This window comes from Falco cherrug, chromosome 1 (genome assembly GCF_023634085.1).
Source record: "Falco cherrug isolate bFalChe1 chromosome 1, bFalChe1.pri, whole genome shotgun sequence".
NCBI lineage: Eukaryota > Metazoa > Chordata > Aves > Falconiformes > Falconidae > Falco > Falco cherrug.
In genome coordinates this window covers 71,226,274-71,252,783 of record NC_073697.1, presented here as the reverse complement: position 1 = coordinate 71,252,783, position 26,510 = coordinate 71,226,274, and the positions used below count along the sequence as shown (strand labels likewise).

At 38.6% G+C, this 26,510-nt stretch overlaps 1 protein-coding gene across 2 annotated transcripts in view; it reads right to left on the bottom strand.

Moving 5' to 3' along the window:
- The window catches only part of PPP3CA (protein phosphatase 3 catalytic subunit alpha), a 196,729-nt gene that overhangs the window by 4,234 nt on the left and 165,985 nt on the right, over nucleotides 1-26,510 (bottom strand). The window contains exons 9-13 of one of the 2 annotated variants that reach the window (XM_055702597.1): nucleotides 19,153-19,278; nucleotides 16,735-16,809; nucleotides 7,784-7,868; nucleotides 3,573-3,670; nucleotides 789-818 (exon numbers count right to left, since the gene is read on the bottom strand). In XM_055702597.1, coding sequence (XP_055558572.1) covers nucleotides 789-818; nucleotides 3,573-3,670; nucleotides 7,784-7,868; nucleotides 16,735-16,809; nucleotides 19,153-19,278 — 414 coding nt within the window. The remainder of the gene's footprint in view (nucleotides 1-788; nucleotides 819-3,572; nucleotides 3,671-7,783; nucleotides 7,869-16,734; nucleotides 16,810-19,152; nucleotides 19,279-26,510) is intronic. The other variant, XM_055702593.1, reaches the window with a different exon arrangement.

The following is a 26,510-nucleotide window of genomic DNA, read 5'->3' as shown; positions in this document are numbered from 1 at the left end:
CTAAAAATTGCTTAAGGGTTAAATTAGGGGTCTGTCAATAAAGCACCATAGTTTTCAATACTAAACATTCGGAAATCTTCTGAGGCAGCCAGTGACTTTATATTTGTAGATAAAATGGTGCTAGTGTTAATGGTTGCTCTAATGTAAATATCCAGTGTGTAAACTGCCACTACCAGAAGAAGCAGACATCTTGCAGACAAATGTCTCATGTTGTTTTACTTTTAAAGAGAAACAGAAACACGCTGAACTGTAACAAAAGACCAATAATTTTTTTTTTTACTAGTGACCTAAAGAAAAGAAACAAACTGAAGGAAGAAAGAAAAAGGGAAAACCAAAATGAACAAAAAGAGAGAATACTCATAAAAAGCTGTGTGTTTTCCTTGACCAGGGATTCCTGAGGATAGTTTGAGGCAGAGACAAGACCCTGCCTCCAGCACACAGCTTTTGAGCTATGCGTCACAGAGCATTTACGAGCTGCTGCCGAGTTATGACCCATGAAATCCAAGTCCCCTGATCTCCTCCTGTGGCATTACTCAGTGTGTAGTTCAACATACAGGAATTCCAACGTGATTGTAACTTTCAGAAAGAAAAAAACACCACAACAGCAGCAACAGAAAAAAAACACCAAAAAATATTTTCCCCTTTAAAGCAATTACATTTTGGTTAATACCGAGCCACAATTGTTAGCCCAACACCCACACAATCTGTACAAGCTACAGCAAAATGAATACACCCAGCAGAGCCCTTATCTGTTGTGGCACCAACAGAAAGGGGACTGGCCAATTTACCTTCATCAGCCTCAATAGCCTCAACAGTAGCTGAAGAGAAGAAAGGGGTAGCAAAACGAATGAGAAAAATGAGCAGAGGATTTTAACTCTAAGAACAAGTCAGTGAATAGCAAAGGAGCTACAACACTAATGTTACTGTAAGTGCTGGATTTTGGCAAAACAGACAAACACAGAAATGCTTACACAAAAACAATAATTTGCAGACTAAATTAAGCTACAGTTTGTTCTGAAGCAGAAGTTTCACAAACTAAAAGCTTTTAAAGACACAGTTGAGAAGTTTTCTTTTGACTCAAAAGAACTACAAAATTAAAATGTCTTCCATATTCCACACCTGACCTGAAAAGGTCATTGTGTAATTCTCCCAGCTTTGAATAAGAGCAGTTTGATTTGCCCTGTCAAAAGAGAAGGAAAAATGGCATAAAGCCATCACACAAAATTCATACCACTTACAATGTCAGTTTGAAAAGTATTAGCCACCAGTACAAGGTAAGGGAGCCACATATACAACTTTTTAGAATGACTTTTCCCTCTCTTCTGACTAAAAGAAACGTCCCCTCAGCATAGGGCAGTTTGCTCAGACAGCTTTGCCTTTGCTTGCAATCTTGCCCAGTCTGCTGCACCTGTAAGCATCCTTTTTGTCAACCCAGTCTCTGAAAAAAAACTTTATAGTATTATATTTAAATTAATGGACATAGGTACAAGATTGAAAGCTGTTGGACCTCCAAAATGGCAAAGCCTGGTCAGAGAGAGAATAGCTTGTAATCAGGAGGTTGCTGCAGTGTTATGAATACCATCAATCACTGTTTTGAAATCATTCATTGTTCTTAAAGACATAATTTCATTTCAATTCTACCCATCAGATTTGGGATGATTTTTTTTCTACAGTCAGAGATTTACAAGCTGATGCAAATCAGCAAATGCAATCCAATATAGCAATGGTACAGCTCAAATATTTAAAAAGAAATTATGATTTCCAAGAACTTCTCTGGTTTAGAGAACAGTTCAAGAAGCCAAGTTTTTAGGAATTCCTCTCTTCTTTTTTTGTCTTATTATCGCCTACATAAAAGCTTTCTTCATCCTCCATAAAATCCAAAGCAATTTTTTTTTTTTTTTTTTTTTTTACTTAGGACATTAAATATTAATTGAGATCAACACTAAAATATGTATGCTACTATCTTGCTGCATAGGGAAGTAAAGGATCTAACCCACATGCACCAAGGTAAGCCTATGTGCCTCTCAAGCTACAGAGCAAGAGAGACGGCAAAAAATCAGGGAACGAAACCAATGCAAACTTAAGAGAAAACACCATAACTAGGATGAGAAATGAAAATGAGTAACCAAATCCGAACCAGCACTGACACAGTAGAAAAAAAAAATGATGACTAATATGTATACTTCCACAACAGAACATAGTACTCTTATTTTCTGTTAATACATATGGTAATATGAATGTGTGTTTAACAGAAACTATGTAAAATTCAGGTTATTTGGTAAATGGGGTACTATGTGTTAACTAATACAGAAGCTTGTGTATAGCATTATTTTACTGAGCCAGGATACTGCAGTATGAGGAGATTTTCCCTTTAGCCATTGTGACAAAAACTTTAGGCAACTTTCTCAAATTAATTTCTTTCCCTAATATTTTTTCAGGGCAACAATAGCAGTTTCCTCGGACCAAATTTTCCAACAAATATTAAGCAACTATTATGGAGAAAAGTCTAGGTAAAAACCACAACCCCACTAAGAAAGGTATCCTATGGAATCATATTGCAGCATTTTCAATGCAGAATGTTACTATGTCTGTAATACACAAGTCATCAAAAAGAAAAAAGGCAAGGGGGGAAAAAAAAGAGGAAAGAAGGTTTACCACCGTATACCTGAATCTTCTACATAAAAGAGATAGTAAAGGGGAAAATACAGAGAAAGAATGCTCCAGGAAGGAAACAGGAAAACAAGAGGCTGAGACTGTGTTAAAGGTTGTAAGGCATTTCTATTTCTTATATCTACTGCCAACAGAACCTCAATAAGTGAGAGACATTCTTGTGTGCCTGCAATATACTCTGCAGCAATACACACAGGGAAAAAAAAAAAAAGGAGAGCTTACAATAGTAAATTAAATACTTTGCAGCTCCTTATTCCAAAAGGAATATTTCATCAAAAGCAGCCCTACTACAGACTTACAGATTTCCTGTAACAAGAAGCACTTGGTATAAAACTGAACTGACAATCTGTATTGTGTTTGTGTACAAGGCAAATGTGGTGTTTGCAAGAGCCTCCCTTCACTTGGGCTTAAATCAGAATGAAATTATTCTCATGCTGTCACCTAGAACTGCTAGGAGAGAAAATCTAATTCTAGAGCTATTTTCCATTGGTGATTCTCTGTGAGGAAGAACAAATCAGATAAAATGAGTGTCATTATCTAAGCTGCACCTTCAGTACTCCATGTATCAAAGGCTGCTCTTAAAAAAAACCAAAACAAACAGAAAGATGCTGTAAACTGTGGAAAGAGTGCATCTCACATGCAATGCTGATCTACCATTCTGAACAATTGATTTTCAGGGACCTTTTGCCCCTCTCTTTGTTTGAAAATCTGTGGCATGTAATGAGTCTTGAGAAGTGGCCTTACATGAACTGCTCACAAATGCTCCAGCACAACAAACCGCCTCTTTTATTCTGTCCTTTATTTTTTTCAGAGAAGACTGCAGTTAATTTTCTTGGGTTCTGCAGTTGAAAAACAATTGTTTTCTTTTACACATAACGACACACACAGGCAAACACGCTTACCGCTTTGCAGTGTTTGTTTTCCTCCAGAAAGCACACCACTGGGCAGCATTCCTGTTGGAGTCAAACCTTTCAGTGTCAGAACACTTTCACTCTCTTCTCTGCAGAAGGAAAAAAAAAAAAAAAGACACCCCAGATGTAAACAATTGTCTCTTTTTTAAAAAAAAAACCAAAAACACAGAACACCTTTTAGACACCTTAAGCTACACCTGCCCTGCAATGATCTGGTTTTCTCCTCACCAGGACAGGCTGAATATCTGGTGATAACACCAGCACCAGTGCAGTTACACTGCTGTGTAAGTGGTTCACCTTTGCACCACACCATACACAGACTCCCACTATAGTCAATACTCTAATCTACATCTATGAAACAACATATGACATAATTTTTGAACATATACATATAAACCCACAAACTCGTAAGGAGCAGTTATTGCCAACAATGTATTTAGGTGTCTTACACCATGTGGTCCAAAATCAACTTAAAATGTTTTGCTTTTGTCTGCACTAGCAGTCAGGTGCATTATTTATTAATGACCACCAGCCATTTAAAAAAAAAAAGGCAGCTAAAAGTTCATTAAAATTAATAAGCAGTTCCACCCTTACCAGCACTATTCTTAATAGTTTTGTATGCTAAAAATGATACTGATTCAAGAAAAATGTTCTAGGAAATCTAAATATATTTTTACTGGTCTTCAAATACATACAGTTTTTAATATATGGCTAGAGGAGTACAACAGCTCTATCCAGATAAGCCATTAAACACAGCTTTCTATGAGCTGTAGTGATATCTGTGATGACATACTTTCTCAGCAGCAAACCTGACACCAATTCTTTAAGAGAAATCTATTTTCAAAGTGCTTTACTTTGAAATACATAACGACATTAAGCTGGAGGAAGCAATCACAAAGACAGAATTTAGTTCCACATTCGCTTGAGGATAATGTGGTTTTGTCTATCAAAACCATCTCTCAGCAATTCTATTACTTAAAATTTTCTTTAGACCAATGTGCCCTGAATTACTCATGTATTTCAAACAACTCTTGTTTACCTACTACATATACTCTTCAAGTTCTATTTTTAGTTTAAAAACAATTCTCCTTGTACATGCTTTTCTTTGTGTCATAGTCAAAATCAAATTGTGACTGTTTTCCTTGTAGGTTTCCTAAGCAATTAGAACTAATGTGACAGCCAAATATTTCCAGAATTAACACAGCACTTTCATCATCTGGAGTTACACACCAAAGTTTTTGGTTTCTCTTGATCATTTGACCCTGCAAGCAATTGCATAATCTGCATTTTCAATTCTGTCCATTTTATCTCTCTCTCTTATTTTTTTTTTTTAATTAAACCATAATGGCACTTCTAGCCTCATCTTCATAGGATAAATTTATTCACTGTATTTTTATTATCTTTAAACAGCATATTCCCATGAAACCTCTATATCACAAATTTCAAGATTATTTTTTTTAGCCTTTGGTGTTCCTTAGTTTCTATCTGATGTCCTTCACTTACATTCTAAAAAAAGGCAAACAAACTGATTAAACATTTTATTTACCTCCCTCCTGTCTAAATATATCCAAAGAAAAGTCAGACTTAAGAAACAAAGCTGGAGAGAGGCAATGACAGGGAATTGTGAAGTCTTCCACTGAGTTTATGCCAATCATTCTATTGTGGCTATTCTCAGCAAAGCTCATTTATAACCTTTGAAACTCCATACAAAGCTAGTTTGATACCTAACTTTGAGACTAAAGTGGCTGAAATGACCTCAGTTTCACATTCAGGTTACATCCTTGAGGAAAGTGGCCACTCAAGTTTGGAGAAGAGACATTCGACTGAGTCCTTTGAAGGTGGTCAAGATCACGTGCTGATCATTTGGAAAGGCTTTTCAAGAATTAGTGAAATCAGTTTCGTAAACCAGCAATGACTCTAACAGGAACTTCAGAGGTCTCTGAAACAGGTTAGTTTAGATGATGGTGCCACCACAGCCTTTGCAGGATTACACACAATTATCAGACACTCGTGTGTTATGTGTGGATTGTGCTGCCAAGACCAAAAATGTAACTCAGGCTTTCCTATAGGCACAGAATTTGCAAGATTAACCTCATATAATTTTTGCTGCCTAGAAGCCTGGCACCTTAGCTGAGGAGAATCAACCTTTTCCAGCAAAAGAGAAAAGGTACTCCCAGGGGAGCAATGATGGCTGGGATGAAACGTCATTCGTTCTCCTAGAAGACTGGTCTGCCAAACTGCCCATTGGAGGTATCTGTTTATTTGCTGACTACACCTCTGACCACAGTAAGGATGCACTGTATTTGCTGGTTAAAGCTAAGGGAGAAGAAATATACTCTTCATCTTCAGTCCTTCCTGCAAAGTTTTAAGGTCCATCAGTAACCAAGAACTGTAAAAGCAGCTTCACTGAGTCAACCTGTGGCTTCTCCTCTACCAGAAACAGTCCATTCTGGTCTTCTGGAGATGCTGGGATGCATGTGGTAGGGGTAAAAAAATCACCTCATGAACAATTCTGAGATGAATTTGACCACTTTTCAGGGAAGATCAAGACTGATTTTCATCAGTGCTTAAAATATTGATTTTCATGAAATAATTTAAGAGGGCTCACAGTTTCAAACAGCGCTAAAACCCTAAGTTATGAGGCTTATGCATATCACTTTAGACAGGACACATGCCAAGAATTATCCTGTACCCTTCTTCCATCCCCGAAACCATTGAAAAGCTTCAGCCCCCATAGTCCCCTTTGAAAAAGTCTTTGACATATAGGTGACGTCAATCACCTGCAAGTAATCAAAACCCAGATATATCAGCTGAGCATCTAATTTCAGGACTTTCTGCCTATTAAAGTCTGCTTTCTGTTGAATTAATCCTACATTTCAAAAAGCGCTCGACAACAAAATACAGCAGATCCAGAACCTGCAGTTCAAGGTTATGGTAGAAAGCCAGGTTTCCCAAACTGTTTGCTCAACTATCATCAGAGAAAACTAATCGTGCTGTTTTACGAAGGTGGTGGCAATGTCAGCTCCAGGCTCTGTGCCAGACTTGGTACAGAGGAGCAGGTGGAAACATTTGATTGCTCCCCCGCCTTGTTTAAGGAAAAGGCATGATGCCAACTTCTCTTTTTTTTTTATGGGTACCACTTTGAAGTAGTTTGTGCATCACTAGTAATTCACATATAACACTTTGGGAACCCCAGGTAAAAGTCCTCCATCTCAGTATGCTATTTAAAGCCATGCTGCTGCAATCTGCAATGCATAGGCAAACTGCTGTGTTCACGTGAAGCCCTACTGACAACCTGCCCACTGCTTGCATGCTGCAGAAGAGTCTCAAATCAAGCAAGTTTGACAGTCTCATCTGAAATTAAGAGTGTAAGTTCTTCAAGGAACTATTTTTAATTCCCCTTTTTATCTCAATCATACAATCCTACCAATATATTCTTTGAAAATTCCTTTATTTTGTACTAACCATAATAGCCATAAACTGACTACAGCAGAGCCTGAGTGGGGGAAAAAAATAATCCCTCTGCTAAAAGGGAGGGAGAACTGTATTTTCTATATTTAGACTTCAGCACAGTACAGCATGTTTTCTGTTCTGCTCAGAGACATCGAATGGAGTGCACTAAACACTGGGTAGCAATTAGTTATGCATGTTCGTGTGTTTGGGGGAGTGCAGCCCAAGGTAACAAGTTGCTGTTGTCTGCACAATCATTTCCTGGGTTTATCATTAAAATACCCTAATGCTTTCATCTTTAATCATCTTTACTCATGGCAGTAGCAACAACTGTGGGTGACAAAGTGGGACAGTTGGCTTCCTTTCTGATGAGACATGATGTGGACAATGCCCTCTCTCCATATTTAACTCTTGCCTCCCAGTGGCTAAGAGTTAATTAGTACACTTGGCAAGCCAAAGTCTTAAAATAATAATTAAAGAGTAATTGCAGTTTTCTTTGCTGATGTCTTTTATTTGTCTGCTTTATGTTCAGCAAAAGCCCTGAGGAAGATGATTATTCAGAGCCATAATAAATAGCAGTATAAATAAACAAAGAAAAAGAAATCTTTAAAAGGTTCCAGTAAAACTTTGTTGGATGGTATACTGGTATACCAAAATATCAATTTTGCTGTTTGTTTAACAGTACTCTAAATAATCATTCAAAGATGTCCTTTAACATTAAAAACCAAATCTGAAAAAGCACAAAACCTTACCTTAACACTGAGAAAACTCTAGCCATTTTTCCTATTGCTCTTATCTTGTTCCTTATAACCTCCTTTCGAGCAGCAGCTGTTGCTCCTGTGGAAAACAGATTAAAACAGTTACAGAGAGCTGTAAACAATATGTAGCTATTCTAAACTCCAAATAGAAGAAACATCATATTAACACCATGGTTTGCCACACTAAGCCATATTTATAGTCAAACGCCAAAATACTATTTTTGTTATGTAAATCTCAAGACTGATGATTTTTTGACAATCTAGTTATTAGTACCTTTAGAGATGTGATCCTTTTCCTGCTACACATGAAGGCTGAATGTTTTTTCATCAAGGTAACATAATTTTCCATTTCAAAAACATTTTCGGAGACCATACTCTTATGAAAACAAGTTTTTTAGAAAGTAGTCATATTGCCAAAAAGTTATTTAACATGAACAGCACCCAAACCATAACAAAAATGTTAAAAGAAAAGCTAAACAACAATAGATTTAAAAATCTATTTCATAATCTTATCATTTTGAGTGAAAACCAATCACATTTCACTTAATTTTCTAAAAAAAAAGTGATTGGTTAAGCTTAAGACCAAGAGGGTCCAGTTAGGGTTTTGCCATCCCAGATAAAAAGTATTTAAATGGTTATAAAACCTAAAGGCAGAGTCCTGAAAACCAGCATGAAATGGTAGGGATTGTGCTGGCTGGCAGTGGTTAAGGGAGTTCCATAGAGCAACATCCTTCTTATCACTGCTACAGCCTGCTCGAAATTACGATCACTTTGAAATTTGGTAACTCACACAATAATCTGCCTTTAAAAAAATAATAAAATGTAATGCTGGAACAGAGACTACACTTCAGCTAAGTTTGCATGTGTACTTGTTACTTGGATATCATCAAAACCTAGAATATTATCTGTGTATCCAAGAAAGAACCACCTGAATGGGAAAAGCAAATAGTACTAAGTAATCAGAATGAGGAACATATTTTAATAAGGACCCCCATGTCCCCAAGAAAATGCCACATTATACTAAGTAAACCAGTTTCAGTTAATTATCACAATCATAACCACATACATCATGAAGATTTCTCCCAAAGGTTTCTCAGCGACAGGTAACCTTGGCTCATATGGATGCTGCCTGACAATGCCTGTCTGGGAGGTTCAGGAGTGCAACCTGAAAGCCACTACGCATCACGATAACGCTTCCTTCTTCACTGCTCCAGAATTCAAGGACAGAAGTGAAAATTTCTATTTTCAATTCTTAGCCAATTGATCCATTTTATGGAGTCCATCATGGAAACTAGAACAGCAGAAAGGGCCAAAAATGAGGGAGAAGGTTATGGCAGCAGAGGGAACAGCCCCAGGGAGTCAAGGTGGCAACAGAGACAGCCACCTGCGGGTGCCGGGCAGGGGAGCAAGGTGCTGCCAAACAGGGATGATGGGTGCCAGAGATGAAAAGCTGCAGAAGACATGGCCACAGAGCCTTGCCATGCAGACCTTCCCTATATGTATTATGAGCACAAAGTTACTTCAGCCAGAAGGGCTCATAATGAAACGTGGGCTCTGCTGAACTAAATGGCAAATGTCCCATCTGCTTCAGCAGCACCAGCGTTTCACACGCTGCTCCCTCTCTGTGCAGTCCTGGCCACTCTGGGCAGTGGTGGAGAAGTTCAGCGCAGCCACGCAGGGAGGTGCTGGGTGGCTTCTGGGAGCTGACTATGCAATAATTCTCAGTTTCAGTTTTCTCCACACATCTCTGCTGATGGCAGACCTGTGGCTCTTCTACCAGGTGCTGTCACCTTTCCTACTGTAGATTTCTCAATTACAATTAAACTCATAACAGTTTGAGACTACTGCTGGAAATGCAAGCGTTCCTGCCTCATGATATCTACTAGATGACTACGTGGCCTGGCTGATACCCTGGCACTTTAGAAGAGGTGAAAAAGTAGTACATCTTTTTTTTTTTTCTGTGCTTGACTTTCAAAACAAATAGTCATCCTTTCTGAAAAACTTTCAAAACTGAAAATAAATTCAAATCCTAGAGCTGTTCAAAAGGCAGCAAAGTAACTGTAGGAACAAATATCACAGATAAAGACATAAAAATGAATTCAGGATGAATCTCACCGCAACTTTTAGCACTGTGGGATTTAACCCCAAACAGTGCAAGGAGTGAGTTTGATAAAGCGGGAGCTCAATAGCCATGCCCAGGGAATCCTGCAAAGCTGCCTGTGGGGTTGCATGTCCCTGACCAGCCTACATACAAGTGGGTCCACACAAGCCACCTCGTACGTGCCCCCAGCTATCACAGTCTGCATGCTCAAATGTTTATAACTTGTACGCTTACGTACTGGGATATGTTCGTACACCTGCTGAGGAGTGTAAACTAGATGTCTTACAATCATGCATGACACTTTTGCATGCACCCATCTTTTGGGGCATGTATAAATGCATTATTTCCAGGCATTTCTAATGGTCCTCCTAGATAGTCTTAAATTATAAGCCTGTCTCTTGAAGTTCAAACTGAAAGAAACTACGCTCAGAATGGCTTTCAAACCTCCCCCACATAAAGATAAAAACATAAAGAAAAGATATAAAACCCAAAGATAAATAAAGTCTTAAGCATACATATCTCATTTTAGACAAGAGTGGGAGAAACAGCTGTAATTCAGCTGTAACTGAATTAAACAATATGTTCATAACAGTTTAATGAAAAAATAAAAAAAACCACAATGATTCAGCTGGGTTCTTCAGGAAACAGAGGGGACACACTCCTGCCTCAGTTACTACAATCTCACTGAACTGTACTCTCAAGACACGAGTTTCAGCCTTTTTTACCCTGAAAGCACTTAAACAGAATTTGTCTTCACCCACCCCCCGCCAAGTGGCACCATCCCTACTTCTTTATTACAAACCCACACTGTTCTAGTATATCTTCTATTTGACCTTTTCCTGTAGTCACTGTTTAACTTCCAGAAGAGTTGAGAACTGAAAAATGGAAATATAGTTTATGACTGAAGTGAATTACAATGCCTTACACTTAAGTATTAAATAAGAATGCAAAAAAAAAAATTACTTAATCACAAACCACAACAGGCTCAAAGGGAGTATTTTGTGCTCATCAATATACATAAAAGGCTACTTAAAAATACACTTAAAAGATTTTGGTCTCTACTGAATTCCCTGATTTGTAACCGATCTGTGAAAATGACTTAAAATATTCTATGTTTACTAAATATTAGTAATGATTTTATTTAGCCTATTTTTATTTTTAAACTCACAATGGTTTATTGCCCTGTTAGTTTTGACTGACTACAACTAACTGGATATAGTATTTGGATTCCCTATTTGTACATAAATCTGACTCACATTTCAAGTGTGAATACTCCCGTTTAGTATTCTGAATTCACTATCACTGTAAATCCTTATGGATGACTTCAGCTACACTTCAGCATACACTTACATGAAAGTAAACGGGTCATAACCTGAGAACTGGCTATGGGTAAAAAGGTTGATTTTTAGCCTTTGCAAACATTGCCTGATACTCTCTTAAGTTTTCTTTTAATATCTAAACAAACCCTACTGGCATGAAGGAACTTAAAAAAAAAAATCATCAACGAAGTCAAGTTATAAATTGGAGCAGAAAAATTATTAGGGAGGTAGAATAAAAGCTTGGAATCTTACTTCGGGAATTTAACAATTCTATTGGATTTTGGATTTGTAGCATCCAAACACAGATCTTGCAACCTGAATATACAGGATTTAAAGCAAAATGTAACTTAGACCTTCAGATTAAGCAGCAGAACAACGACAAAGACTATAAACTCTCAAACTATTCCAAGATGTAGGATTGAATAGACAGAACACAATACTGAGTAAAAAAGCCAAACCTTAATCTCTCACTGGTATCCTAATATATTACATATTATCTAATTAAGCATTTGGAAAATTAATGAAACTTAAGCCTTCCAAATTATTGAATACCTTTCTTCTGTGCATAAATGGGATCTTCTTATGAATTCCAAAGGGGAGGGGGGAAAGAAAAAGATCAGTGATGTTTGTAGAACGAAAATTAAAAAAAATACAGAACATTTGACAACATCAATGGAAATGCAATGTTTAAGTAAAGCCTGAAAAACAGAAAAGAAACAAATTAGGCAGGGAACATCCAAAAGGAAAGAAACAGATTGAGAATGATGGGAAAGAAAAGAAAAAAACACCTTTTCAGCTTAAAGCCTTGTTAGTAGGTTTTGCAGGAAACCAACACACAGGCAGAAGACCAGCAGCAAAGCTTTGCCTTGGTGTTACCAGCCCCATAACACATACTTTCTCCTGCTGCGTTATTGCAGCTGCGTCAACAAGGCTTAATCACTTCTCCAAGACTGTCACCCCAGTTCATGTGGGCATGCCTGCCTGATGACACCTATTTTCTTAGAGGAATCAAGACAATTCTTCCAGTTTATTTATGTCTGATATCTGACAGAACAGCTTACTATCATAGACATATCTGCTGCTTCTACCAAAAACCTGTGCTAACACACACATGCATGTGTTCAAATGGTCCAGCAGCTTACAGTTATCAAATCCAAACACTACCACAGCACAAAGTATTGCATTTTTCTTTGAGAGCAAGACAAGCATAGCACTCAGTGCCCAGGCACAACTGCACCACGACACACATGTTTTGGGGACACTGGTTATCTAGTGCACACTGCTAGGCTGGTCCAGAGGCACAGCACACCAGCATGCCATAACATGGCTCACATGCAAAATGCTTTGGGTGTGGAAACAACCACACCTGGCCAAATAAATGAATAAATACATCAAAAGATCACATTAAAAGGCCCCTCTGCCACCAACTCACAGAGATTAGGTATACACTGCAGCCCAACCTTGCTGGTTTGGAGGAAGAACGCACACAAACCAGTGGTAAAACCCCTTCATTTCTCTTCCAGTTAAAAATTAACTCATTGAAAAGCCAAGCCTCTCATCAGGTAGTATCATGAACACTCTTATCAATTAAGTAACGGAGACCTAATGACAAGGCTTTTTCTTTTGCTCTGTCAGCCTCTGTGTTAGGTACCAAGCTTGCTCCAGGCACAGTTTATGGCACTGAAGAGCTGTGTCAACTTTCGTATGCCACTCTTTACAGCAGATCCAGGACTGTTCACAGCAGAACCAGGTTTTGATCAGCAGGAGATGTTTTAACTTGGTAATTCTCTTTAGGCTTGGACTACAGCACTGTACTGGGGAAGCTGTATTCCAACCAGGGAATAAATGCTGCAGCTAGCACTGTGACAGTGGCTTCTCCACAAGAAGGATGCAAGCTACAATGCTGAAGGCAATACAAAACAATGCAGGTGATTTCGGAGTGCCTTTATGGGAAATCGTGATAGTGATGCATACAAAGCAAGCAGTGCATTTGTGTCAGCTTGTCTGTTATATTACTGCACCCTTTTAATTAGCAGCTTAGGGTTTTTTCAATTAAATGCGTGAGGCCAGAAATGTTGCTAATTAAAATAAAGCAGGACTCTGACTATATGCTGGCTAGGTAGAACTATCTGCAGCTCCTGTTGCTAAGCAATGTTTGATGCACAAACCATACAGCACGTGAGCTAACATTCACCCAAAACATTTTTTGCTGGATCAGATTATATTGCAACCACTGTAGCAAACAGGAAAGAGAAAGTACAGCAAGAGGAAACTATCAGAGACAAGAAAACCTGACTTATCAGATCCTCTCATTTTTAAAGCAAGTGAAATCAAAAGGCCAATATAGGCCAGCAGGGACATATGGGATAAAGGGCACTATGACTGCTGTGATTCTGGCTTTCTCCCACTAAGCATACACAGAAACCGTCTACAACAAATTGATCAGATCCCCATGGTGTCCTTCCTTAAGGAGAAAAAAAAAAAAGTAAAAAAAAAGAATGGGAATACACGCTGTTGAGCATCCTGCTTATGGCTAGATGCAACATGCATGACTTGGAACCAAAAAAAAAAAAAGGGTTCACAAGAACACCATGCAGTGAAGTCAGGCAATACTGATGGTACTTTTGTTTTGAAGAGGAAAGTGAGAGGAGAAGACAGAGGGCAAGAAAGTGTAAGAGAAGATAACAAATGAATGATCAGTGCAAACCATAGCGATGGACCATTCTCAATACATGTGGGAACCCAGGTCAGGGCATGTTCAAACTGCAAGGAGAGAAAGGAAATCAGCAGCAAGCCCTGAAAACTACTGATGATATAAAAATAAGCAATGATTTTAAAGAATCATTCCATCAAACAAAATGCATCTGCTGTTGCAGATGTGGCATTTCCTTCTATGGGAAATACCGCCAAAGAAAAATGTCAGTGGGCAACCAGGACTCTACTGCTGCAGTCCCCCAAGGAGGCTTGACAGAAATTACTGAAGAATAGTAGAAATGTTGAATGACTACAAGGCTGTCAATATATAGGCCTTACAGAAACAGTTTTAAGTCGATAATCATTCCAATCTGTTTCATCAAGAACACAAGTGAAATACACCTTGTAATTTCTCCCCCAAAAGGCAAGGCTCTAAGGAAAAACAAAACAAAAAAAAAAAAAAGGAAAAAAAGAAAAAGAAAAGAGAGAGAAGGAACTCAACTATCTCTGAGAGAAAGAGGATTTTCCTTTGTCATACAGATAATAAATCAGAGCCCACCAGGAAATGGTTACAGATACCAGCCTCTACTTGAATTTAAATCAATCCTCAAGTTTAATTTTATGCCCAAATCCTTCAGTCTCTTCCATGTGTATGATCCCCATGAGCCCACTGCTTCAAGTGGGCTGAGGTACAAGTGTGCACCCACAGCAAGCTGCAGCTCCAGCACCACAGATCCCATTTTACAGCTTTTCAGGGGATTATCCAGGAAAGCAGACACGAACATATGCCAGCTCTGGTTTTAGTTACACATGCTAAAGAAGACAACACTTCTAATATTTTTCTTTAACATAATGTTTTACACAGAGAAATCATTCATACAGGAAAAACTGAAAGCAGATTTAGACAACAGTATTAGCATTACAGTATCAAGAATGGTTTAATTATTCCTCATCTAGAAACTTTAATGCTGTTATATATTGTTATGCAGTGCGCACACATGCAAGCCCAGAGGATTTCAGCCTGTCTCTCTGCTTAGGCACCTGCAATGCTGCAAAATCCATGTCTGGAGGAGTGCCACTAGTCAAAGTCCTCGGGAGATGGGGAGGGGGTTCACCCTCCTCCTAGAAAAGCCGCAGTAGATGCAGAGACCTCCTGCAGGCAGGAAGGCTGCTGTCCCCAAAGACCCCTAATAATGCCTTGGCATTTCTGACTCTGATTTTGAAAACATTTCTGAACTGTAACTTAGGCATGGGAACACCAACACACTAAAATTTAAAAAAGTACTACAAGCACTGGCCTATTGATGCAAAATGGAAGTTTATAGTACAACTTTAAAACAAAGTATTAAGCCAATGCTAAATTAATTAAAAATCCTTCCCATAAAGCCTTTGCTTTGGCATTGCATCAGTGGGATTTCAGGCTGCGCTTAAGTGCTTTCTTGAGCCACGGATTTTAAGCACATGGGTTTGTTGCTACTGTATTTAATTTGACACAGTTTTTACTCATTGTATGCCTCTGTACTATTTCACATGCTGCTTTAATTGCACAGTAGCTACTTATTTAAATTTCATGAGAAAAAAATTGGGCACAATATTCAAACAGGTGTTTTCTTCTCTCCACTGATTACCGGTTTCAGTAAATTCAGTCTTTGTCCCAAGTCCTGCAAGATAATTGTTCACATCCACACTCAGTGGTGGATGCAGAACAGGGAATTCCACCTGGCTTTTCAGAGTAAAATCAAAGCACTATCATCCATACCCTTCTTCTCCATTGCAAAGGAAACATTTGTCAAAACCCATGATCTATCTCCTTTTCCAAAGACTAAAAATAAAGACTTTGAGAGAGAAGTTTAATTATTAATTAAAACTTCCAAATAAGACAAATATTTAATGCAGTTCTTTGCTTTCCTTGTTCACCCATTCTACCTATAAACATCTTGATTGTATTTGGTAGTGCTAGATTTTTCAAGGTTCTTTTAGAATTTTTTAAAATTTCTGGTTTTTTTTTTTTTTTTTTTTGTAAACACTCAAAGCATTCATAGCAAGAACATCAGGAATATGTAGAGTTGTTTTCAGTTTTGCTCAGTACTCAGTAGGGACATTCTGGAAAGCTGTACTTTACTCTTGCACAGCGTAACAGAAAATAATGGCTAATAAAATGAATTGACTTTCAAGATTCCCCAAATTGCAAGGTATAAAGTATTATTTACAGTCAAACCAATGGTACAAGGCAACTTATCATATAAACTCCAACCCAAACGACCAACAGAAGCAACCACTCCTCTCTCGGCAGAAATGTCAGGTGGGAACATTCTCTGGCTGTGTTTGCACATTTATTTTTGTTGATTCTGTTGCTTCTTAAAGCCTTTCAGATACACAAGTGCATTCAGAGGGGAGACTAATGAAATATTTCAAGTACAAGTCTTTTAAAGTTCCAGTACCGATGTTTTGGAAGGGCCTCTGCAGGATGCTTATTTCATTGTCAGAATATAATTTTATTGATATAATTCAACTTTCTATGGGAATTCCTGGGATCTTATGCATGAAATCAACATCTGCCCCTTTGTGACAACACAACTCTGATTTCAAGGAGGGAAATACAGTTTTTTAAACTAAATGAGTGAGACCAAGGAAAGGGTTAGAACAGGGCAGAAGATCCGTTATCTCCTTCCAAAGCATGCAGTAAGCAAATCCACTGGAGTCTACCACAACAGTTGCTTTTACCAGCACAGAACTTAAACAGGACTCAGAAAATCATCCCAGGATTAGTAAATAAACTTTTAAAGTAGTTTTAAGGCAAACACTCTCAATTAAGGGCAGAAGGCTCTTACCATCAAACCCATCTTCCTCTGTCCCCAATTCATCATCTGAGCAGATGTTCAGCACGTTTACCAGCATCTCTGTCACTAAAATGGAAAACAAATGCAAAACGTTGATGTTAAGCTTCCTTGGTCTGTCAGAGAGCAAACTCTAGCTGTAGTAGTGTTAATGAAAATTCAGTACAGAAATGGCATCCACATTTTAAACAATATGACCTTGTTTTATGCATGTATTAATGTAAGTTTGAAGTGTCTTGTGTACTTTCAGTTCAACACAACATTCACCCTTGTAAGATATTCACAAAGGGGTAATGTCCCTTGAAATCCAGGACAAATAGACTAGGTGGTCATTGTAGGCCCCTTCCAGCCAGAACTGTTCTATATTCAATAGAAACATCATTATCAGTGAATTCAGAATACATTCAGCTTGCTTACTTTGCAACCTGGGCACAGAAGGGTCAGCCTGAGGCTATCCCTAACCTGGTCTCAGCTCTTTCTGGAAAGGCAACAGTGAGACACTAACCAGAGAGTACACAGAGTAAGAACAGCCAAAAAAAAAACCCAACACAAAAACCCCAGCAAAAATCACAACCAAGGAAATGTAATTTAGAGATCAAAAAAGCCAAAGTTATGAGGTAAAATGTGAAATCATTAGCAGACTGAGAAAAACTCCACTACATCTACATGTAGTAAGCATTATTAAAAGGGTTACCAGGCATGCCTAGTCTTGCACTAGCTACACAGGTTGAAACTTTAATTTTTTTAATGAAGTTGTTATTGAAATCGTCTTCTGTGACAACTATGACGGCTTGGAACATTAGAAGGGTGGGAAAAAGCTATATTTTTCCTACATTAGTGAAGGATTTAATATTTTCCTTTGACAGGATTAGTGGAAAGATTTTCCACATTAACAACAACCAGTGAAACTAACAACTTCCTACCTTAGTTGGCCTTTGAGGGAAAAAATCTAAAAAAAAAAAAGGAAATAAATAAAAAGCTGTGTAGAACATCAACTCTTACATCCATGAGTTTTGTTTTACAGGGAAAGGGAAAACATTGGTTTCACTTGTCGGGGCTTTAAAACTTCCAAGCAATTGGTAAGAGTGACCACTGGGAAGGCCTTGAAGGAGGAAACCAAAAAGAAAAAGAAAAAAGAAGGAGGAGCATCCAGGGTCTCAGAACCTCAACAGATCTGACCATGCATACCTGAGGAGGCCACTGGTGGGAAGCCTCTGAAAAAATGACCTCACAGAACATCTCACAGAACTCTGAGTATGGAGAACAGGCCCATCTTGAAAATGGCCTGGCTGAGTTTATGGCCAAAGAAAATGAAAGCATTTTATCTGTCAAACAAGAGCCTGCAACACGTGTCAGTGTGGATTATGTAATGTCTCTGTTAGTAGCAACAGCTGTCTATTCTCTGTTAATCCCTATTTCATTGTCTATTTGCTTTGTTCACAGAGACCTCGGGCGTCTCACCAGCGGCTTTCCTCATACAAAAGAGTAGCTGCAAACAAAGCCAGTCATGACTGCAGGTAAGAGCCACAGCTGGCTATATTTCCAATTGCCTATTAAGAGAGAACTGTTATTCCAAGAAACTTTTAAGAGTTTATTATAGTTTTCTGGCAGTAATTGTTGTTGCAGCAATATACTATAATGGATGGATCAAAGCAAACTTCATCTCAGGCCCTAAATAAAATGACTTGGGGTTTAAGCAGTTTGCATTATGTATTCATTTAATATGTTAGACCAAGGTGTTTTCATGTCTTTTGTATTTCAGAGAAGGAAGTTGTCTTCCGGCAACATCAACAGTATCGTGTTTCAATAAAACATCATTTATGTTCTTTAGAGTCTTCTCGCCAGTAATGAGGCGCCACACACCCTGGGCAGAGAAGGAGCTGAGGAGCAGGTTTTCCTTCTTCCTGCCGTCTCTCTACTGTCTCCAGGAACAGTTAACCAGATTGGGTCTTAGCGTCATCAGATCTGTGTTTGCTGGTGAAAAGGCAACCTACCATCATCTTATCAGAAAGGTCAGGTGGGTAAGGATGTAACCATAATGCTGTGAAGCCTGTTGTGATGTCCTTTGAGCCACAAACAATATCCAAGGGAAGGCCCAAAAGCTTATAAAGGAACAACTAGTAAGAATTTTATTCAGTGCATGCATCTCTAGTCCGCAATACCATAAAATCTGCTTCTACAGCAGAAACATAATGGCACAGCCTGGAAAGAGTGGAAATTATAAAAACAAATGAGAAGTGTGATTAACCATTGGTAATCACTTGCCCCTCTGAGGCTTGTTTCTTCAAATTTGTCCTCAAAAGCAAGTCATCTGTCTTCAAATTATTCTTGCCATTTCAAATAAACGAGGCCACATGCACAATGACTAAGAAATGATTTTGCTGTTTCTATGAGCAGAGCCAATTTACATACCTTTCTCACCCACAAACGGCAAGGACCAGGTAAACACATCCATGAAGTTTGGAAGCCAGTATGGATGAGGAGAGCAGTTGAACTGTCTGATATTCATAACATTGTTCTCGTATTTCAATACTGCAGCTAGAAGACAGAAAGGAAAGAAAAGAAGAGAGACGTCAGCCACGTACATGTCACCAGCTACCAGATCAGCAACGCTCAGAGTGTGCACAGCCTGCAGAGCCGCTTGCCAGCTTTCAGTCACTTGACCCAGCAGCAACACTTCACTGCTAGTTAGAACAGGATATAGCCTCAAAGAAGTTGTAAGCCATTTCCAGTCTGAAAGCGGTGCCACCAGCTTCCCCGGCCCTAAGATGGGTTGGCAAGTGAATTAATAACTGTGAGTAATCACGAATGTAGGCTCTGGGATCTGTCACCGGTGGGGAACAAGGCAGAGAATCCACAACCAGCCACTTCACACAGTTGTCTGAGCTCCTCATAACCATACTTTGGAGATAAGAGAGAGAAGCACTTATCACTCAGAGCCTGAATGCTGCTCTTCCAACAAACATTTTCAACATATTTCATTCATAGTGCTGGACAACAGATGATACTTTCTTCTCACATTATTCAAACTCTAGGCACACAAGACTGTGCTCCCTATAGTATGAGTGAATAATATGATTTGCCTTGCACCACCATGTAAAATTTGTATCATTCTTGTCAACACACACACATTCACAGAAAGACTAGATTTGCTAATGGGCAGAAACACAGATATTCATGCCATAGCCACTCTGTAAAGCACTACACGAAGTTCTGCGTTAACTTGCACTAATGGACTTCAGGTTTGTTGTAAACCAAAGTTTTACAAAGCCTATCAGCAAGAAACAGCTATTTATTTCTAGAAGAGACTATAGCTGTTCCCAGGCCCAATGCAGTTAGAAGTCAGACAAAAGAGGGAAAGGCTGAATGTGGCTTGGGCATAACTGAGAGGGCATAGTGTGCAGGTGGGAGAGGAAGGGTCAATATCAATTTGGTTAAGGAGGAGCAAAGTAAACATACTGAAAATGTGGCAGATGAAATAAAATGAACGCTTACTATAAGCCTAGATAACTGTCTTTATCAAAATTTATTTTCCAAAGCATAAAGTTTGCCCAACACTATGCTAACACTGTTCCACACCAAATCTAGACTTTCATGCACTTTAAAAAAAATTCTACAGGAATTAGTGGTTATTAGGTGCTGTAGATTACCCAAACCACAGGCCATTCATTGGGACTGCCTGGAAGAACACAGAATGGAAGCGGGCTCAGCAGCTGTTTGTATAACAGGTCTATTTGTTGGCTTTAGAAGAATGCATTGAGGGAGAGCTTTCAATAATAAGGTCTTTTCAATAAAAATCATGCAGTGCTGGATTTCTATTGCTCACTTTATGGACCAACTGCCTCAGCTTGGGAAACAGTAAAACTAAGTCTCATCCCTTCCTTCTTCTTTTCTGTCTTCTTGCAAAGACACATGTAATGTCAAACCTTAATAACACAATTACTCAACCTGGTAACAGTATCCCTAACTTAATTAGGGTATGTTTTAATTTACATAATCTGTTTCCTGAAATTCAGTAATTTCTAAATTGCACAGGCACAGAATACATGTGCTCTTGGATGTGAACAGAGCCATTTATGAAACAGAAGAGCAAGTATTTCTTTGCTCATGGAGAAAAAGGTAATTTTGAGATGACTGCCTAAACCCAAAGGGACTCATAACTATCCTGAACACAAAGACATAAAAGTTTGTAAACAATACAATTACAGGAGTCTGCAGGCAGGTTCTTTAATCAGCAGCGTGGAACTAAAAGAGTCAACGCAAGCCGAGGCTTCCATCCACTGTCAAAGGTGCTGGCACTTTACAGTTTTATTACCAGAAACATAAGGGTGGGGTTTCACTTTTTAAAAGACAGCCCCGTGAACTTTACATGAAGTTTGCTGGTCATCTCACTACTACCATTTACATATAGCTCTGAATGCAATTGCTGCTCAGATGCTTACTCTCCTGTAGACAGCGCTGACTTCACTATGTCCGGCTGGTCACCACCTGAGCTTGTAGCAGTTCTAGTTCTGTGCTGTAGATGAGCTGTCATCAAATACTTTTTTACGCTAGGGACAATGTACTTAACATACCAGAAGACATGTAGGTAACTTTACAGAAATCATCTTCAATTTGCCTTTTTAAAGTAGGAATTAAGCCATCCTGATGAGATCACAGTAACCTGTGACCTTCAGATGGTCCTCCTCTGCTTCAGTGAAAGAAAAATGAATCAAGGAAGCAACACCCACAATAATGCCTTCATAAACGATGAAACAGCATGAATCAAAAGTATGTCAGAAATACACCACACCAGAGACACATAGAGAAGGAGGTATATCACATTTTGTTTTCCTCTTTCCTCCGGCCTTCCCATCTGTGGCTCCCCAGGGAGGAACATAGTTCCAAGGGCTAGTTATCACTTAACAGCAATGAAGTTGCATGACTGCAATATGGCACAGCACCATAGGAAATGCACTGTATCACAGCGTTGGCTGAAGGAGGTGAACAGTTTCTTCTGATTATTCATCTCCGTCCACTGACTGAAGTGTGTATCAATCAGAGACTTTTTTTGATGCACTAAACTGTTGCACAAAACCAACAAAAATTTATCAGGTTGCTACATGTCTTCCATTTTGTGGCTCATGAGAGTCCAAAGTGACCTGGGAGTTTCTGAAGCCTACTCACTGATAGACACAGAAAAGAGCTCACTAACATTTATGTGAACCTTTGCCAGGCAGACACCCTCCATTTAAATAAACCACATTTGACTTGCCCATCCTAGTCTGACAGTTGGCAGCCATTCTGCTGCTCAGTAAAACAAAAATGGCTTAATACTCCTATTAGCAAAAATGAGAAAACCAGTGTTGATGCTCTTAATATTTCCATCGCTTTTTGGCTGAAATTATATAAGGCAGATTGTAATTCATTCTTCTATTACAGTGACACAACTGCATAATAAAAATAAATAGCTTGTGGCTTTACAGCAAAAATGAGTCAAAACCACAGAAAAAGGACCACTTAATGGTTGTGAAGATTCATTTAGATAGACTAAAACTTCAAATTCATCATCTTAGTGAGCTAAGGTAGTTCCCCTTCCCACTTTTGCTTCAATTTATCTAAGCCTATTTCTGAATTCTGTGAAAGCCAAATAAATCATTTTTACAAGGAACTTTTAAAACTGGCCTCCAAAAAAGCTTGAACCATAAGCAGAACAGTTGGAAAACATAAAATTAAATATAAATGGCTTTAGTTGGGTTTGTTTTGTTGTTTTTTTTTTTTAAAAGGAAATTTATTTTGAGATTACTGTAAAAAATATCTTCACACCTTATTAATTTATATATCTGACTTTCTTACAAAAGCAAGTTCTAATAAAAGTGTTTTAAAAACTATTCTCTGTAAATGACCTGTACAGCTCCTCTACAAATGACTTCAAAAGCCACTTGAAAAAAAATAACACTATACAATAAAGCAGGGTAATAACAGAGAAAGATGTCTTCTGAAATAACCCTACACTTAAAAGAATAAAATAAAATAGGGTAGTTACCAGTATCACAGGTACTTTTCTGAGTTTTTCATTTAAAAATCTTTCATTTAACAAGCACAAGGTACCCCAAATATTTTTATTAGGCAATTAACAAAGATGATATTTGACATTAAACAAAGCGGCTCTTGTTATGAATGTGTAGTTCTGACTACTGCTTAATAGTCAAAAGAAAACACCTAGATCAAGAAGATGCTTCTTGGGTAACAGCAGGAGTTTCCCCAAGCTTTTCTGGCCCCTTGCTTTCTTTCAGTCACAGCTCTTTTATTCCTCTCTGCCGGCTCAGAAAAGGTTTGGGGGTTTCACCTCTGCTTCATTTCTTAGTCTACATTAACCTGATGCCCAAGTAGCTGTAGGAGACCCCAGGTGCCCTGAAAGAGCAGGAATCTTTTGAATGTTATATGACTACAGGCCACGTGGTTGCTGATGGAGACAGAAGAAAGCACGATGGGTTCCTTTGGTTATAAAACCTATAACCGAGGAAAACCCGACTCTCCAACATTTGCTTACTATTACAGGCTGCAACCCCTATACTTTTCTTTCCAGATGTATACTCAGACAGATGCTAGCAGACCAAGCTACCAGTCACAGTTTTATCATGCATAATCACCAACCAGAGCAAGAATCTTATTTTATTATTCTTAACAGCCACACACATTTTAACCTCATTTTGGTTCTCACTGTTGTAAATGAGTTTTAGAAGCTAATGCTTTGTAAAGTGAAGATGTGCAGATATCCCAAATGACATTACAGCTCTTTCCAATGCTAGTAAACTGAGATATCAGATGCTGAAATCACATCAGAGTGAAATGAAACACTAAGGCAGCTGGCAAAGGGCATTCATGCTGTTTAGCTTTAAGCATAACAGGCACCTAAGGCTGGAAATACAGGTGGTGAAAAATGTGCAGGTAAGAAACCTCCTTCAGCTAGAAATGGAGACAGCTCTTCTAACCTTCTCAGGGCCAAATACAAGCAACTAGTACCATCTGAGACCCCCTGAGGTATCCATCTCCTTGGTCTCCCTCGGTTAAATATGAGCCCAGATGCCCTTGTCTCCTGTGTCATACCTGTCAGATCCAACTAGGTGTCTCAGACACCTCTGGCATCTCAAACAGCACTTTAAAAGCCATGTTGGGAGGTTGATTAAGGCCTTCAGCAACACAAACAACATTAAACTGTGTGACCAATAGTTCAGAATTACTGAAAGATATTACATATCATGCTTCAGCATCTCCTGAATCATTTTTCAGTAACGTTTTCAGAGGTAAAAAATAATAAGCATTGTAGAAATACTAGCCCAGAATGAACTTAGATGTTTTTAGATAAACAACCTCAAAATAATTTTAGCAAACAAGTAATTTTCTTGTATTTTTCACAAAACTTATCCCTCATTTAGAAAATAAATGCAGTGAAAGATTTCTCAAATTCTTCATACCTTAGAAAGAATTTCAGTTTCTGATTTTAATGCCAAATTAACTTCTGCATTAACTGCGCAACTGAGAACAGTGCCTTCTTCTCCAGCAGTGTTGCTAAGTAACCACAGCATTTTCTGCCTGAGACAGGTCAAGGATAAGGGTTCATAAAATGCTTAAGGAGTTTAAACATTATCAAATGAAAAAAATATTTTCTATTCAAGGTAACGATGTAAATGATGTACAGAAGCAGGGCTAATTGCAGTTGGGAAAATCTTCCCTTACAGAATCCTTAGGATTTTTATTTTACATGTGTAATTGCGTCTTCCAAAGAAACAGCACAGTAATGTTCAAGATTTTATCAATAGACAGCGAAAATCACTTCTGGCAAACTTCTCTGCATCAGCAATGAGATGGCCTAGATACTCTGACAGCTCCTCTTTAAGAGCTTTTGTTTCCATGACAAGGCCTCATCACAACAGCAGAGATAAAGCATTAAAGAAAACTGATAGGGCAAACAGAAGGTTATGATGCTTTTCTCTCTCCCAAAGTGCTATTATTTCTCAAAGATCATCCTTGTCTCCAGGTATGTTACTCTGCCTTTTTCCAATATGAAAATAATTTTCCTGTTAGATCCATTTGGACCAGGTACATGTCTTAATGTGTACCTATGGTATACCACACGCTGATTCTTCATACACACTTCGTTGATATACGTTAACAAGCATACTGATGTACAGCTGGTTTTGATTTTTCTAGTATCCCAGACTCCCCTGCATACTTTCTATGTTTCTTTCCTTTGTCATCTGCTTTTCCTTTCAGCAACACTATGTATATGTTGCAGCATGTTGGAAGAAACATCTTGTCATTTATTTCGATAGCTTCGGATTCTCTGGTGGTTCTCTCATCACTACAAAACCTAATCATTTCAAAGTGTTCAAAAGTTGTCTGTAGACAGCTAGTTAAAATTGTTCACTCAGCCAAAAAGCATGCACTTTCTGAAGCGACAGCCAGACACTAAAATATGAAGTATTGCAATGATTTACAAATAAATTGCCTGCCTCTGCAGAACTCTGGTAAAATCTTTCACTTTTTTTTTTTGTTGTTGTTTTTTTTGGTTGGGGCACAAAAAGCATTACAGCAAGTCCTAATTAAGGCATTAAGAAGTATTAAATGTGGGAATGAAAATTTAGACAAAGCACAAAGCCAGCAGATCATACAATGCAGTAATTTTTGATATAAATTTTTGACATATCTGTTGATATAAACAACTTCTCCTTAAATCCAGGGGTAAAGCTGTATTTACACAACTTTCTCAGGGTTTCTTATAAGTACAGCCTTCCTCCAAGACCCTGAAGTCACAGGTAACTACTGCAATCCAATTAACATTTATCTTCTTGCATAAGGATTTTTGATCCTCTCCAGAAGGAGTAGTCTTAGAAAATCATCAATGCACCAGTACTTCTTATAATAAGTTTTAATAATAGTCTTAAAGTATCCTTTTTATTTATGCCTTTTAGTAGTCCAAATGAGAGCAGAAATGTTTGAGAAAGCTACAGAGGCACTGAAGTTCAGAATTTGCCAAAAACATATGTATAAATTCCTCCTCCCCTTTGCCAATGCTCTCCATAATAAGGATTACTGAAGGCATTAACAATAATGCAGAAGGATAGTCTTGAAAGAAGAGGGACACTAGGCTCCCCACATCTAGGTAGTTTCTGAGTCTCTGAAAGCATCTCTCTCTTGTCTCCATTAACCACACAGGGAGCCCCTGACAGGAGCCTCCTAATTGAAAAACCTAACTTTGGCACCCGAAGTTACGCATGTGTGTGGGCTGGGGTTGCGACAGGACCAGCAGCCACGTGATGGACAAATTACACACGCAGCCTTCACAAGGGAATGGCCAGTAACCAAAGGGATACACAAAACTCCCTTCAGTGCCAGAATTCAGTGGAGCAAAGCCAAAAGAGATTCCCATAGTGGGTTGGTACTGTGAGACAGCCCATACAGAGGGTACACAGCAGCACTATTGACAGCAGATATGCTGAATGTACTATTGTTTAGATAGTTTACCTTCAGCTACTCCTGCTGAGCCTCCTTTTACTCTGGGAATGTTGCCCCCCTACTGCTCTTTGAGGCCGTATCTGATCCCAGTGGCTGCTCTCCAGCGGGGATTGAATAAGCCCTTAGATAAAGTTGGCAAGGAAGCTCACTCCCCTTCTGAAGTACTTTCAAGAAATACAAGAAAATACATCTGCTTTAACAAGTACAAGAACTATCAACCTGGGGTAGAAAACTAGCATTCCAAGCCCTTTGCAGCTTTTTAAAAAATGTGT